This window comes from Crinia signifera, chromosome 7 (genome assembly GCF_055691185.1).
Source record: "Crinia signifera chromosome 7, ASM5569118v1, whole genome shotgun sequence".
NCBI lineage: Eukaryota > Metazoa > Chordata > Amphibia > Anura > Myobatrachidae > Crinia > Crinia signifera.
The window spans coordinates 151,578,863-151,592,388 of NC_139223.1; the positions used below are offsets into that span (position 1 = coordinate 151,578,863).

Genomic DNA, 13,526 nt, shown 5'->3' on the forward strand with positions numbered 1-13,526 from the left:
AAGTTGCTTTCTCATTTTTGATTTACATTGCATATGTACCAATGTGTGCTGACTGTATGTTCATAACAATATTATGCATTAAATAAAATAAATTGTTTAAAAAAAAAAAATAATAATTTTTCTATTACCCACAGACCCTGCTCTCTGGTCCCCGCCTGTCGCTACCCCGTACCCTGCCTGCCGCTATCCCAGACCCTGCTCTCCGGTCCCCGCCTGCTGCTACCCACGGACCCTGCTCTCTGGTCCCCGCCTGTCGCTACCCCGGACCCTGCCTGCTGCTACCCTGAACCCTGCTCTCCGGTCCCCGCCTGCCGCTACCCACGGACCCTGCTCTCTGGTCCCCGCCTGTCGCTACCCCGTACCCTGCCTGCCGCTATTCCAGACCCTGCTCTCCGGTCCCCGCCTGCTGCTACCCTGAACCCTGCTCTCCGGTCCCCGCCTGCCGCTACCCAAGGACCCTGCTCTCTGGTCCCCGCCTGTCGCTACCCCGTACCCTGCCTGCCGCTATCCCAGACCCTGCTCTCCGGTCCCCGCCTGCTGCTACCCACGGACCCTGCTCTCTGGTCCCCGCCTGTCGCTACCCCGGACCCTGCCTGCCGCTACCCTGAACCCTGCTCTCCGGTGCCCGCCTGCCGCTACCCACGGACCCTGCTTTCTGGTCCCCGCCTGTCGCTACCCCGAAACCTGCCTGCCTCTACCCTGGACCCTGCTCTCCGGTCCCTGCCTGCCACTACCCTGGCCTCTGATCCCCACCTGCCGCTATCCCGGACCCTGCTTTCCGGTCCCCACCCGCCGCACCAGGGCCCCACTCCTCCGGACCACGCTCCCTGCCGCACTGACGATTTATCTTATGTGCAGACAGTCTGACCTCTGGATCTGATCCATGCGCACGGGACCGTGCATCGGATGCGATCGGATGTCATACACTATGCAATTTGGGGCTATCTCACCTGATTCATCTGCCCGATCCTCTGGAATCAGGTGAAATCGTGCCCAAATTGCGTAGTGTATTAGACAAGTAAAATATGTTGATAGCATTTAGCGCAGTTGGGGAGAAAACAATTCTACAGAGTAGGATACAGACTGTTCCTCCTCAGATCTCTTTGTTCTATGACAAATTATATTTCTTCTTTCTGATGGACTGGACAGACACTCTTTGGAACACATTTTTCTGCTGTCTGGGGGCTCCAAATAGACATGTTACCAACTGTTCCAAGGACCCAAATTTACAGCAATCTACACCAAAGCACTTGCCATCAGCTGTGACATGTTTATGCGCATGTTGCATACCTCCCAACTTTTTGTGAGCCGGAGGAGGGACACGGGACTGCGTGCCAGGAAATTTTGGGGATGTGGCCTAATTTCAGGGGGCGTGACCTTTACTCACGGTTCACCCGTGAGGCCATGCCCGCGTTTTGCCGCTATGGGGGCATGACCCAGAGGCTCTGTGAGCCTCTAGCCATGTCCCTAGCCCTCTGGCTGCGGGAATAGACTCCCAACAGCCCCCCCTCGCTGCAGGACACTGCCGGCCGCGGGAGGGACGCGGGAATGTCCCCGAAAACCGGGACATTCCCGCGGTTTTCGGGTCTGTTGGGAGGTATGATGTTGTGATTTATACAGTCGTTGATTCACATCTTTTTATTAATAATTGTCAGACTCATTTAATTTTGCATTGTGATATCTCAGGAAAAGATTATTAAATGTATAGATCAGCAATGACCAGTGGCGAGCGTAGCGAGCCACCGAGCCCGAAGCGTGTCGAGCGTAGCGAGCCCCGCCAGGGGACACAGAATACTTTTTAAGAAATATGCGTCCCCTCGCGGGGCTCGCTTCACTCGCCACGCTTCGGGCTCGGTGGCTCGCAGCGCTTGCCACGCTATATAAAATCAACTCTATGCCCACTTGGATAGTGGGGAAATGAACAGGACCTTCTTAACATTGAATCCTATGCAAAATCGCATCGAATCGCATCGCATCGCATCTGATTGTATGCCTTAAGGTAAGGCATACAATCACAAAATCGGCAGCCCAGATACTACATAAGTACCCAAATCTCTTTATGATATAAACTGTTTTGTGATTACTCCTTTATGTCACACATGCCACCTTGTCAGTTATTGCTGTATATACTTAATGAGCGCATTGTCTTGCAGACCCAGACGCGTACGTCCTGAGCATCAGAAATAAGGCTGAAAATACGTTTGTAATTAGTCACCTACAGCCATACATGGACTTTGTCACATGGGTTTGGTTGGGAATGATTTACGATGAAAATGGTGAGTCTTGTATAACATCCTGAAGTAGGTATCATCTATATATTTGTCTAGTGTTCGTGTGGCTGTGAAACATTGCCATCTGTTGGCAGCAAGTGAAACTACAGCTGCTAGCTTTGGAAGCATTTGCTTCGAGTGGGCTTTCACTGCCATCTGTTGGCAGCAAGGGAAACTACATTTATGTAGATGTATATGAGGCATTACGGACATGATTGAGAAACAAACAACTCCAGGGAAAAAAAATAGGCAAAGCTTGGAGAGTGATAAAGTTGAGAGAAATAAAGTACCAACCAGTTATTGACATGTTACAGGCTGTGTTTGAAAAATACACACCACTTTTGTTGGTAAGCTGCTCAATCAGAGGTATGTCACTCAGGTGCCAAAAGGGAGGGGTAATTCTGTCTAAGAAAAAAAACATTTGGTATCCCAATTGCACACTGAGTGAAAAATAACTACATAATAATCAGATAATACAGAGATCTTGGTTGCATATATCTGCAGATATAGGGCTAAGGCCCCAGCCGTACCTCAAGGCATCATCTGTCGCAGGGACCCTGCCGCTGACCTCACATCAACCACAGGGACCCACCCCCCGCTAACTTCACTTCCGGCGCAGGGACTCCCTGCCCGCACCGCGCTGCCCGACCCCACTGCCTACCACCCACCACCGCAGCAGCAGTGCTGGTGTGGGGGCCCCGGATGTATGGGGTCCCCAGGGCGACTGCCCTTGTCACCCCGTGGATAATCCGGCCCTACATATAGCATCATCAGAATCTTATCCATCCACCTGGTACAGCTGTGTACACTGTCATTGCCTCCTTTTCTTCACTATACAAGCAACTGGTATCTGTCCTTCTAGTCCAAATTACAAAAACGTACAGTATGTTACTGTAGACATCCTTGCTGGCGGGTCGCCAGAACGTACGCGCTGGCGACCCGCCAGCAGCCTCGCCAGCGAGGAGACTGAGACGCGCGTGCGTCTCACGCGCACGCGCACGCGCGTCTCAGTCTCCGTCGCTGGCGCGACGGAAACCCTGTCCGTCTCCGCCTCAGGGAGACGGACAGGGTTAGGGGGGGTTAGGGGGGGTGCGGGCAGGCGGCGGGGACCCCGGGTTACCGCCGGCAAGCCGGCGGGGACCCGGGGGAACGGATCGAAGCGCCGTCGGAAGGGGACGCGCGCACCGCTCGTGCGCGCGCGTCCCCTTCTCACCATCGCCATGGCGCTGGCGGGGGATGGCGGCTGGCGACGCCAGCGCCATCCCCTGCAAAGATGGGACCTGACCCATCTGTAAGTGCAATTCTGATTGGATGCCATGGATGGCAGCACATTTTCATACATTGTACATTATCTAGGAATACATAGTGACTTCCCCAGTTCTGGGATTGCTATTGCTTATTCCTTTTCACAAGTCGGGTCCTACTTTCTTGATTGATGTCACCAGTAACACTACGTGCTCTATAACGGTAACTCCCATTTGGCTTTCAGGTTTTGGCCAGTTCAGTTGTCGCCTTGTTTCTCCTTTACAATCTTACAACCTAAGCTTTGTCACTGTAACCTAAAATGTATTATCCAATGTGTGATACAAGTTGTCTTTTTCCAGAAAAACGGCTTCAATGGCATGATGAGTCCTTCGTGCAATACTCAAACTGGAAGGACGAGCAATCAACGTTGACTAATACCAGCTTTTATGCAGCGATGAAGCTAGATGGTTTTTGGGATATTTTCCCCATTTCGAAGAGCTTTGAGCGGACATTTCGTACACAACACTCCATCATGGCTTGTAAAATCGAAATGGGTAAATCCTTTATGTGTTTCTGCCATATTGTATTACGCACACAATAACAGAATACTGGAAGTGGTAAATGAACAAAACAGGCCTTTATTATGAATTTTGCATACTACAGCACACCATCCTTTACTAAGGATTTGGGACAGGATAGACTGAAACCAGGGCACTTCTCTATAGAGAGCATTTAATTCATGTGTGATTGGCTATTCTTATCATTGTCATTTATGTTTATGGTGTCTTACAGTGAAATATGCACAACTGCATAATACATAGGCTCGCCATAATCCAAGGACGATATAACCAAAAACAGAGTTGGAGTAGGGGCAGTAGGGTTGGGATTACTTGATCGACCACAGGAAGGTTTACATTCATTAGATCAACCGCTAAAGGTTGATACACTCAAAAGGTTGTCCTGGCCTTCGGTTGACAGGGTCATAAGGTTGACCCAAGCATTAGGTAGACTTTAGGTAGGGTTTTTCGCTTTTCTTGTCCTGAATGCCGACACAGTTGACATGAACACTGTGTGCACCGCCGTGCCTCGGCACACTATTCTGTTCTCCCTCCATGCCCTAGTGAATGGCAGGCATGAAATACCACCTGTCAGCTCGAAAAAAACACTGAAAACCCCATGTCGACCTTTTGACAGTTGACCTTCCCCATGTCAACTTAATGCTTGTATCGACCTAACGACCTGTCCACCTAAAGCCATGTCGACCTCTCAAGTGTGTCAACCTTCAGTGGTTGACCTAATGCAGGTTGACCTTCCTGTGGTCCACCTAGTGACCATTTCCCAGTGCAATAGAGGTCATAGAGACTTCCTGTGGCTTTTAGATGCAAGCAGGGCTTGGTCGCACAGGGAGAGTGGAGACAAAACAGCCCTCCTTAAGGGTGGGATGCTCTAAAGTGAAAATGCGGCAAAAACCCTTATCTTGGGATGGAGAGGGGCGGTGATTGTTACCGTGTTTCCTCGATAATAAGACACTGTCTTATTTTTTTTTTCCAACAAAAATGACCATAGGGCTTATTTTCGGGGTTGGTCTTATTTAATAACATGCCCCCAGTCCTTTTAAACAGCTCCCATTCCTCCTTTCAATAGCATGACCCCAGTCCTCCTTTAATAACATGCCCCCAGTCCTTTTAAACAGCCCCATTCTTCCTTTCAATAACATATTAAGAGTCCTGCTCACCAACAGTATAGAACTTTCTACTTCTTCTTCTTGGCTGCGCCACTGCTCCCTGCTGCAGCCGCGTGATGTGTGTGGTGGCGTCACGCGCTGCCCGCAGTGCATTCCTGGGACCGGGAGCTAAAACCTGTACGGTACAGCAACGCGGAGGTGAGGGGGGTTAGCGGGGTAGGAGATGGGGTAGAATTTAGTGTCTGCACTCCGTTTAGGCAAATTTTAATAGGGCTTATTTTCGGGGCAGGGCTTATTTTGGACCAGTGTCCAAAATCAAGGGTAGGGCTTAATTTCGGGGTAGGGCTTAATTTCAGGGTAGGGCTTATTATCGGGGAAACACGGTAGAACATCCCAACCTTAGCCTGTACCCATTAAATGGGCAGACAGACCAGATCAGTCTTCAGTGTGAAACTGGAGACTGGAAGGAATGTGCACTAGTTACCGGGAAAGTGCTAGAAGGTGGGTACGAAGGTAGAGAGCTCTGTCCTTTATGGCTTATAGTCTAAGAGTCTGACACTCTAGGGCAGGGGTGGGGAACCTTTTTTGTGCCATGGGCCGTTTGTATGCCTTCGGGGGCCATATGTAAAAATTTCTCTCACAAATTGTCCTGCTGCAGCCGTCCCACGCTCCGGCGGCTGCCGCTGAATAGGACTGACAGTGTCCGGGCTGCTGTTGATTAAGAGGAATCTCGCAAGAACTACCGACCTCTCGCAAGAATTCCCCTGTACTTGACTCCCGGCAAAGCTGCCAGGTGGGTGGGAGGGCCACTCAGAACGGCTACGGGGGGCCGCATACGGCCCCCGGGCCTGAGGTTCCCCACCCCTACTCTAGGGAAATCCTGGGGCATCCTGACACTCACTGCATGCATATACTTGTAACTGGTTTATTAATGCAGTATGCATCAAGAGTGTAGCAAAGGGCAGCTCTTGTAGTAAGAACTGTCCTTTGGAATGATTGGACATCTAGGTTTGTGACTTGGAGTCCTATCTATGCATGTGTCTAGACTAGTGATGCACACATCAAGGTGGGTGCTGGGAGGGATCCGATTGGATCCTCTTCAGCAGGGAAATGCAATAGAAGCCCATATGCTTCTATAGGGCAATGCCAATGTAAAAATGGCATTTCCCCCTGCAACCTGAGGCTTGGTGCATATGAGGTAAGCGGACAAATCTCTGAAATAGGATTTTCCACATTTTCTATGATGATGCATCGCGGCCTAATGGTGCCTATACACATATGTGATCCAATGCAATGGGACATCCCAGTGTGATGTCCCATTGCATTCGATCACATCTTATGGTGCCCAAGTGCCACCTGCACATGCCACCTGTGATCTGGTGCTGGAAGGCGGCTGGCGGTGGTATAGCAGTGAGCTGTGCAGGAGGGTTGGTGTTGGTGTGCAGCGGTGGTCAGCAGCAGGTGGCAGAATTTTAAAAAACTTTCAAAAGACTGGGCGGCCCTCTGATTGGCTTTGTGTGTGTGTGTGTGTGTGTGTTTTTGTGTGTGTGTTTATGGTAGTGATTAACTATTTTGTTTTTATATTTTTCTCTTCTTAAGATTCAAATGAAGAACATATGAATGCATTGCCATCTGCGATACTTTATGGGAATCTCACATACCATGTTCTGAAAAAGAAGCTTACATGGTTTGAAGCCATTAGGGAATGTAAGCAAAGTGACAGCCACTTGGCCAGCATCCACGACCCATATCAGCAATTATTTCTGGAGTATATTGTAAGACTAGATGGGTTCCCACTTTGGATTGGTCTGTGGAATGATGATGTAAGGGCACCGATGTGTCTATTATTTACTATTAATTGCTTTACAGTTACATAGGAAGTATTATGCTAAATATATTTTTTATTCTTTTTGAGCAAGAGTGCTTCACAAAGTGTGCTCCAAATTATCAGCCAGCATTCAGTGTAGCCAGTCTCTGCTGGTGTAATTCTTTTTCTTCTTTTTTTTCATGTTAAATTTCTGTTTGATTTTTGTAAAAAAAAACAACAACAATTGGTCTCTTTTGTATCATTGCTCTGCCCAATAGGGGACTGGATCCAGCCTGCGATGGTCAGATGGCACTACATTTAATTATTATACACCTACTTTTATGAAGAAGGTAGTGCGTTCTGAAGGTTGCACATATCTGGATGCAAAGGGAGGCTGGAACAGAAAGGGCTGCTCAGAGACGCTAGATGGTGCACTGTGCTATAAATCATCCGCAAGTAAGTTGTAATAATAGTTGACATACCCTGCTTATAAGATATTGCCTGGTGATAATATTGCTCTCACCAGAAATAGAAAAAAGACGAAGAAAATTGCTCCACCAGAGAGCAATAGGGCGCCTATAGTATGAGTTGTATCTCCTAGCAGCTGCTGGGGTGCAGGGGAAGTCACTCCCTGCGGGTGGTTTTACAAAAATTCTTGCAAACAAAAGGAAGATAGATTGAGCAGCGCTGTGTTGGCAATGAAAGAATTCTAAAAATAAATAAATTGATAATTTTTATATAGCATATAAAATGATTTGGTACATACAATTACATATATAACATGATAAAACGATAAATGAATATAAAAAAATGAATATAAAAATCTCACTCTCGGATTGGATCGGAATCTGGAATGGCCAATGTCCAATTGGATGTCAGTCCGAATGGAAAGTGCACTTAACCATACTGGGTTCTGCTGTGTTGGAAAACCAATTTAAACGGTATATTACGAAGGAATCCACTGATCCTCTCTATTATTGCGGGTAGATGTTGATATCGCTGGAGAGGACGGTGGGAAGGTGTCCAATATTTCTCCCCAAGGGTTCCTTTGGTGGTGAAATGGAAGAAATCCTTTGGCTCTGGCCCGATTGGAAAGCCTCCTATAGATGGTAGAAGGAGCGTGGGCGTCTGTTCTCCAAATTTGACTGATAATTTTAGGGGGGGGGGGGGCAGGACTCTCAAACAGGTGGCTGTGATGGTAGTCTGCTCACCCGGAGGTATACACTGCCAGTATCCCCAGTCACTTTTAAGTGGAGACGGCCTGGTTCTTGATGCGAATACTCTAATCTCAACAGGTGGCAGGAGATGGCGTGGCTCACCTGGAGTTAAGTGTACTGAAAGGGATCCCGAGGGGATTAAACGAAATGAAAGTTCCCAATTCAAAACAGCAGTGGACTGAAGAAGGTTAGGGGTCCAATCTGATGAGGGTGAGAGGCTGCACCCTCATCAGATTGGACCCCTAACCTTCTTCAGTCCACTGCTGTTTTGAATTGGGAACTTTCATTTCGTTTAATCCCCTCGGGATCCCTTTCAGTACACTTAACTCCAGGTGAGCCACGCCATCTCCTGCCACCTGTTGAGATTAGTGTATTCGCATCAAGAACCAGGCCGTCTCCACTTAAAAGTGACTGGGGATACTGGCAGTGTATACCTCCGGGTGAGCAGACTACCATCACAGCCACCTGTTTGAGAGTCCTGCCCCCCCCCCCCCCTAAAATTATCAGTCAAATTTGGAGAACAGACGCCCACGCTCCTTCTACCATCTATAGGAGGCTTTCCAATCGGGCCAGAGCCAAAGGATTTCTTCCATTTCACCACCAAAGGAACCCTTGGGGAGAAATATTGGACACCTTCCCACCGTCCTCTCCAGCGATATCAACATCTACCCGCAATAATAGAGAGGATCAGTGGATTCCTTCGTAATATACCGTTTAAATTGGTTTTCCAACACAGCAGAACCCAGTATGGTTAAGTGCACTTTCCATTCGGACTGACATCCAATTGGACATTGGCCATTCCAGATTCCGATCCAATCCGAGAGTGAGATTTTTATATTCATTTTTTTATATTCATTTATCGTTTTATCATGTTATATATGTAATTGTATGTACCAAATCATTTTATATGCTATATAAAAATTATCAATTTATTTATTTTTCGAATTCTTTCATTGCCAACACAGCGCTGCTCAATCTATCTTTCTCACCAGAAATAACCTGTACTAACTGCATGACATGTCGCAGTGGTATATATTACACACACGCACACACACATTAATCTCGGTGTGTCCCCGCCTGCAGCACAATTGGCCCCCTATAGCATGCCCCCCCCCCCCACACACACACACACACACACAGTCTCACCATTGTTTCTCTGCCAGCAGTGCGGCTCCCCAGCTGCAGCAGGACTCCTACTGCCACTGCAAACCCACCCGCAGCCTCTAAACCCTCCAACAGTCCAAGTGCCCCCCCCCCCTCCCGATGTGTCTGCATTAAAAGAGGTTCCAGACCATCTGTGTTGTACCCGTATATATATATATATATACATTTATTTTTCCCCCCAGTCCTACCGGTCTCTGACAATATTTGTAAGCCATCTACAGTACTTTACAGAGTTAAGGGAACCTACCTCATCTTGAATTTATCATGAAAAATTTGTGCTGAGAAAACATTGCTCCAAATGTGATTGTGTAAAACTGCGAGACAAGAGGTAAGTCATGCTTGTTGTTTGCTTTGCGTGCTGACGATAACTAAGGTGTTAAGCAGGACTGACACAGGGCAGATCACTTTGCCAATAGTCTCCTCATCTCCTCATACTGTATATAGTGGCTTTATTGTCAGGTAGTTTTTTTCAATGTAAGGATGTTAGAGAATGGGGAATGCACCATATCCTTTTGTTTTACTTTTATTTCCATTTACTTATATTGCATAGGCCTCATTGATATTTGAAGCACCATAACTTTTACAATTGCAATAATACTTGTTGTTCTATTTTACAGTACAATCTAAATTGTATGCAGAAGATCAGCTGTGTCCCAGAACACCTGGTTCTGGCCGATGGGTACGTCAGAAGGATTACTGCTATGGGTTTGACATGAAGATTTACAACTACTCTGCATACACCAGCGAGGAGGCCAGAAACTTCTGTGAGACATTAGGTACGTGACCAAACATTTATTAGCATCAGTGTCAGGAAGAGGCTGTTCCAATAAAGTACACTGGAGAGTACTACTGGCAAAAATACACATCCCTGGTTTTATATTTTCTCACCTGGTTTTCCAGTGTCCAAGTGCCTAATGAAAATAATAAGCATTGCAAGCATTTATGTATTACCCATACACTTCAGGTGTAAGTAATGGCCCCTATATACTGCTGTGACTTCTCCCCTCACCGATGATCCCCCTTGAGCTGCCCAGGACCTTCCCATCTGGCAGAGTCATATGCTGTTCTTTAGCATGAGATCCCAGCCATGCATGCCAGCTGCAAAAGCAATCCCAGAGATTCCTTGTGCAATCGGTGCATCTTGTAACGCTGTCTTCGATCCTGACTATGTGAGTTTGACGGTAAGTACCTCCACCCCAAGCTTTAGTGATTTATATTGGATATATGTATATCTCTGGGTAGATGTTGTTGGGGCGAGCTTGGGGAAACGCCCGTTGAGTTGGATGATCCTTTAAACAATGAATGCGGTTACATAGCAAGAATCATACGACAAATTGACATAAGTAAATCCACACAGACTAAATAGCGGAAACCACAGTATAGACATCCAACGCAAGTTTTTATTATACTGGAACGGAACTTAAATTCACTCCAGAGGCAGAACTCTGGGAGGCAATGGAGTCATCTGCCGCCGGGCTCCTGCTCCCAAGGGGGCACCTCTCCTCCCCTGGAAGTTTAAATCAGTTATTTAGAAGCCAACGATATTGCTTCTGTGGCTTAGTTCTGAAATATATATGTGTTATCTATTTATTTTATCTATCTATCTGAACAGAAATATATATTTTATATAAGATTATATAGGGTTGTATGTTTGTGGGGGGGCACCAATATATATCTTGCTTCCGGGCAACTGGAACGAACTTATGCCACTGATTCACTCCGTCCGTTTTCAGGAATGTCGCTGCTAAATATAAAGGTTATACAATCCTATCTTAAATTGTTATAAACAAGAACACAGATTATTAGCTCCTACAGCTAACTAATACTCGAAACATGTACATTCAATTGTTATCAATCATCAATCATCAATCACCATATTAGCAATCCACAAATAGTTAGTATTATTGTGCAATAATGAGAATAATGAGGCCTGTAATAATGTACACTAGTGTATATAACCACAAAGAATAAATAATGGCATTTGTCTAACTTGGGATAGTCCCAACGTGATGAATCCTGACGTTACTCTAAAAGCTAACGTTCCCACCTGAGTCCTGTAAGGTGAGGTATATTATAATATCTAGCTGCCAGTTCCCTCCTGAGTCCTGTAAGGTGAGGGGTAGTTTAATAGCAGCTTGTAATTCCCACCTGAGTCCTGTAAGGTGAGGTGTATTTTAATAGCTAGCTACCAGTTCCCACCTGAGTCCTGTAAGGTGAGGGGTATTTTAATAGCAGCTTGTAATTCCCACCTGAGTCCTGTAAGGTGAGGAGGGATATACTAGAAGTTGAAACTTTGATCAATTTATTTGTAATCCTCGTTAGTAGTAGTCTGCCAAATAACTCTGGAAATATTCTAGAACTAAGTTTCCACCCCTAAGGTAATAACATTCCTTAGGTTGCTTCCTTCCTTGAACGGAGCTTGAGAAGTAGCTTTCAGTATTCGCCGTTCTTAGGCCCAAGAGGGATCTATACTAGAGTAAGTGTGGAGTAAACACACTATTCACAGTTGTATCCAATCTCAATTATAATCCAATGTTGTTGGGAGCCATAACCAGTGTACACTTAAATAATGATCTCAGAGGTAACAGTTTTCCTGCTTGTAAAATTTCCCTCAGCTCTGCAATATCTGAAAAGTCTACACAGGATAGCACTTTATCTCTGTGTCAGTGGTTTTCTCACCGCAGTGATTTCCTTTATCTTACAATAGTTGACCTTCCTAAGGTGTCATAGAGCAGACATTTAGTGTCAGCTGAAATAACTTGTAACTGTTTCCTCAGAAAGCTATAACAAGGCTTTTTCTATGGAATTGAGTGCTTCTGGCAATTTTACAATGTGTCTTTTTTTTTTTTTTTAATTCAGTAATTTTTATTGAATTTTCAAAATACCATTCAAACAAAACACCCAAATGAGCATACATGTCGATAGATACATTGGCATATATTCAATGCCGTGGGCGAGCGGTGACTGCGAGCAGGACTTTTTGCTCGCAGTCACCGCTCACCCTGTCAGTATTCAACTGACCCCCCTCATTCGCAAATTCCCCCTCACTCCGTTTTTTTAGCGAGGGAGAATTGGCGAATGTGCCTCCAAAAGCTGCGAGAGCCGAGGCTAATTACAGCGAGTTTGCTGCACTAGCCGCGGCTCTCGCAGTTTAGGGGAATCCTCGCAGTTCTGTGACTGCGAGGATTCCCCCGGAACGTTGCATAGTGCGAGCGGCTGGCGCGGGGGTTAAACTGCGAGGATCACAGGTTTTCTGTGATCCTCGCAGTTTAACCCCCTCGCCGGCCGCTCGCACCGGCATTGAATACTGGCCATTGTATAAGACCAAATTACACAGAGTTATTAAAATCATGTAAAACAGTATTGAACGCTATTCCTGGAATATTTCTGGCACTGAGTTGCCCGAAGGCGCCATTCGGGCAGCTGCTAAACATATAAAAGCAGGAATATCTAAGTGACAATCTTGGCATAGTGTGCTATACGAAGTCGCGTAACATGAGCATGAGCATATACCAAGCAGAATGTGGTATCACAATGAGCTACGGACAGTGACATGTCTATCTTAAAATAAAATAAGTTCCCTCAAACACAAAACAAAATACCTCCCCATAATCCCAAAGCAAACCTACCACAAAACCCCCCACCCTGTACAACCCACCCCCAACTTAGGCGTACCTGGATCCCTGAAAATTAACTACCCCTACCCCTCTACTGCTATAAATTATAGGGGAAAGCAAGTTAGCGGCCCTTAGCTATATAGCTAACCTAGCCAAAACAAAATCTAACCTACCTCTCCCATTTGCCCACCTCCCACCACACTAACCCACTATACTCCCTACTAACTAATTTAACTAACACCCCACCCACCCACCCACCCACCCCCCACAACCGAACAAACACAGGATACTGACAGAATAACTGGCAGGGGCAAAGAAAATAGGATACTTTTGTAAAATTTCAGGATGTCCAAATGGGAGGGGCAGTACCATAACCTTTTATGTATAACAATAGCATATATATATATCATACTTCACACATCAGAGAAAAGCAATAACTATAGACTAAAATATGAATCAAAACATTAGTCTGGCCATCTCTCAATCAAACTGTAGGATAAAAGCAGCATCACAAGCAATTTC

At 46.3% G+C, this 13,526-nt stretch overlaps 1 protein-coding gene across 2 annotated transcripts in view; it reads left to right on the top strand.

The window, feature by feature from the left end:
• Positions 1 to 13,526, top strand: part of LOC146020677 (lymphocyte antigen 75-like) — a 341,840-nt gene that overhangs the window by 81,429 nt on the left and 246,885 nt on the right. For both annotated transcript variants that reach the window (XM_083153965.1, XM_083153966.1), the window contains exons 20-24: positions 2,154 to 2,276; positions 3,875 to 4,069; positions 6,799 to 7,022; positions 7,285 to 7,462; positions 10,005 to 10,163. In XM_083153965.1, coding sequence (XP_083010091.1) covers positions 2,154 to 2,276; positions 3,875 to 4,069; positions 6,799 to 7,022; positions 7,285 to 7,462; positions 10,005 to 10,163 — 879 coding nt within the window. The remainder of the gene's footprint in view (positions 1 to 2,153; positions 2,277 to 3,874; positions 4,070 to 6,798; positions 7,023 to 7,284; positions 7,463 to 10,004; positions 10,164 to 13,526) is intronic.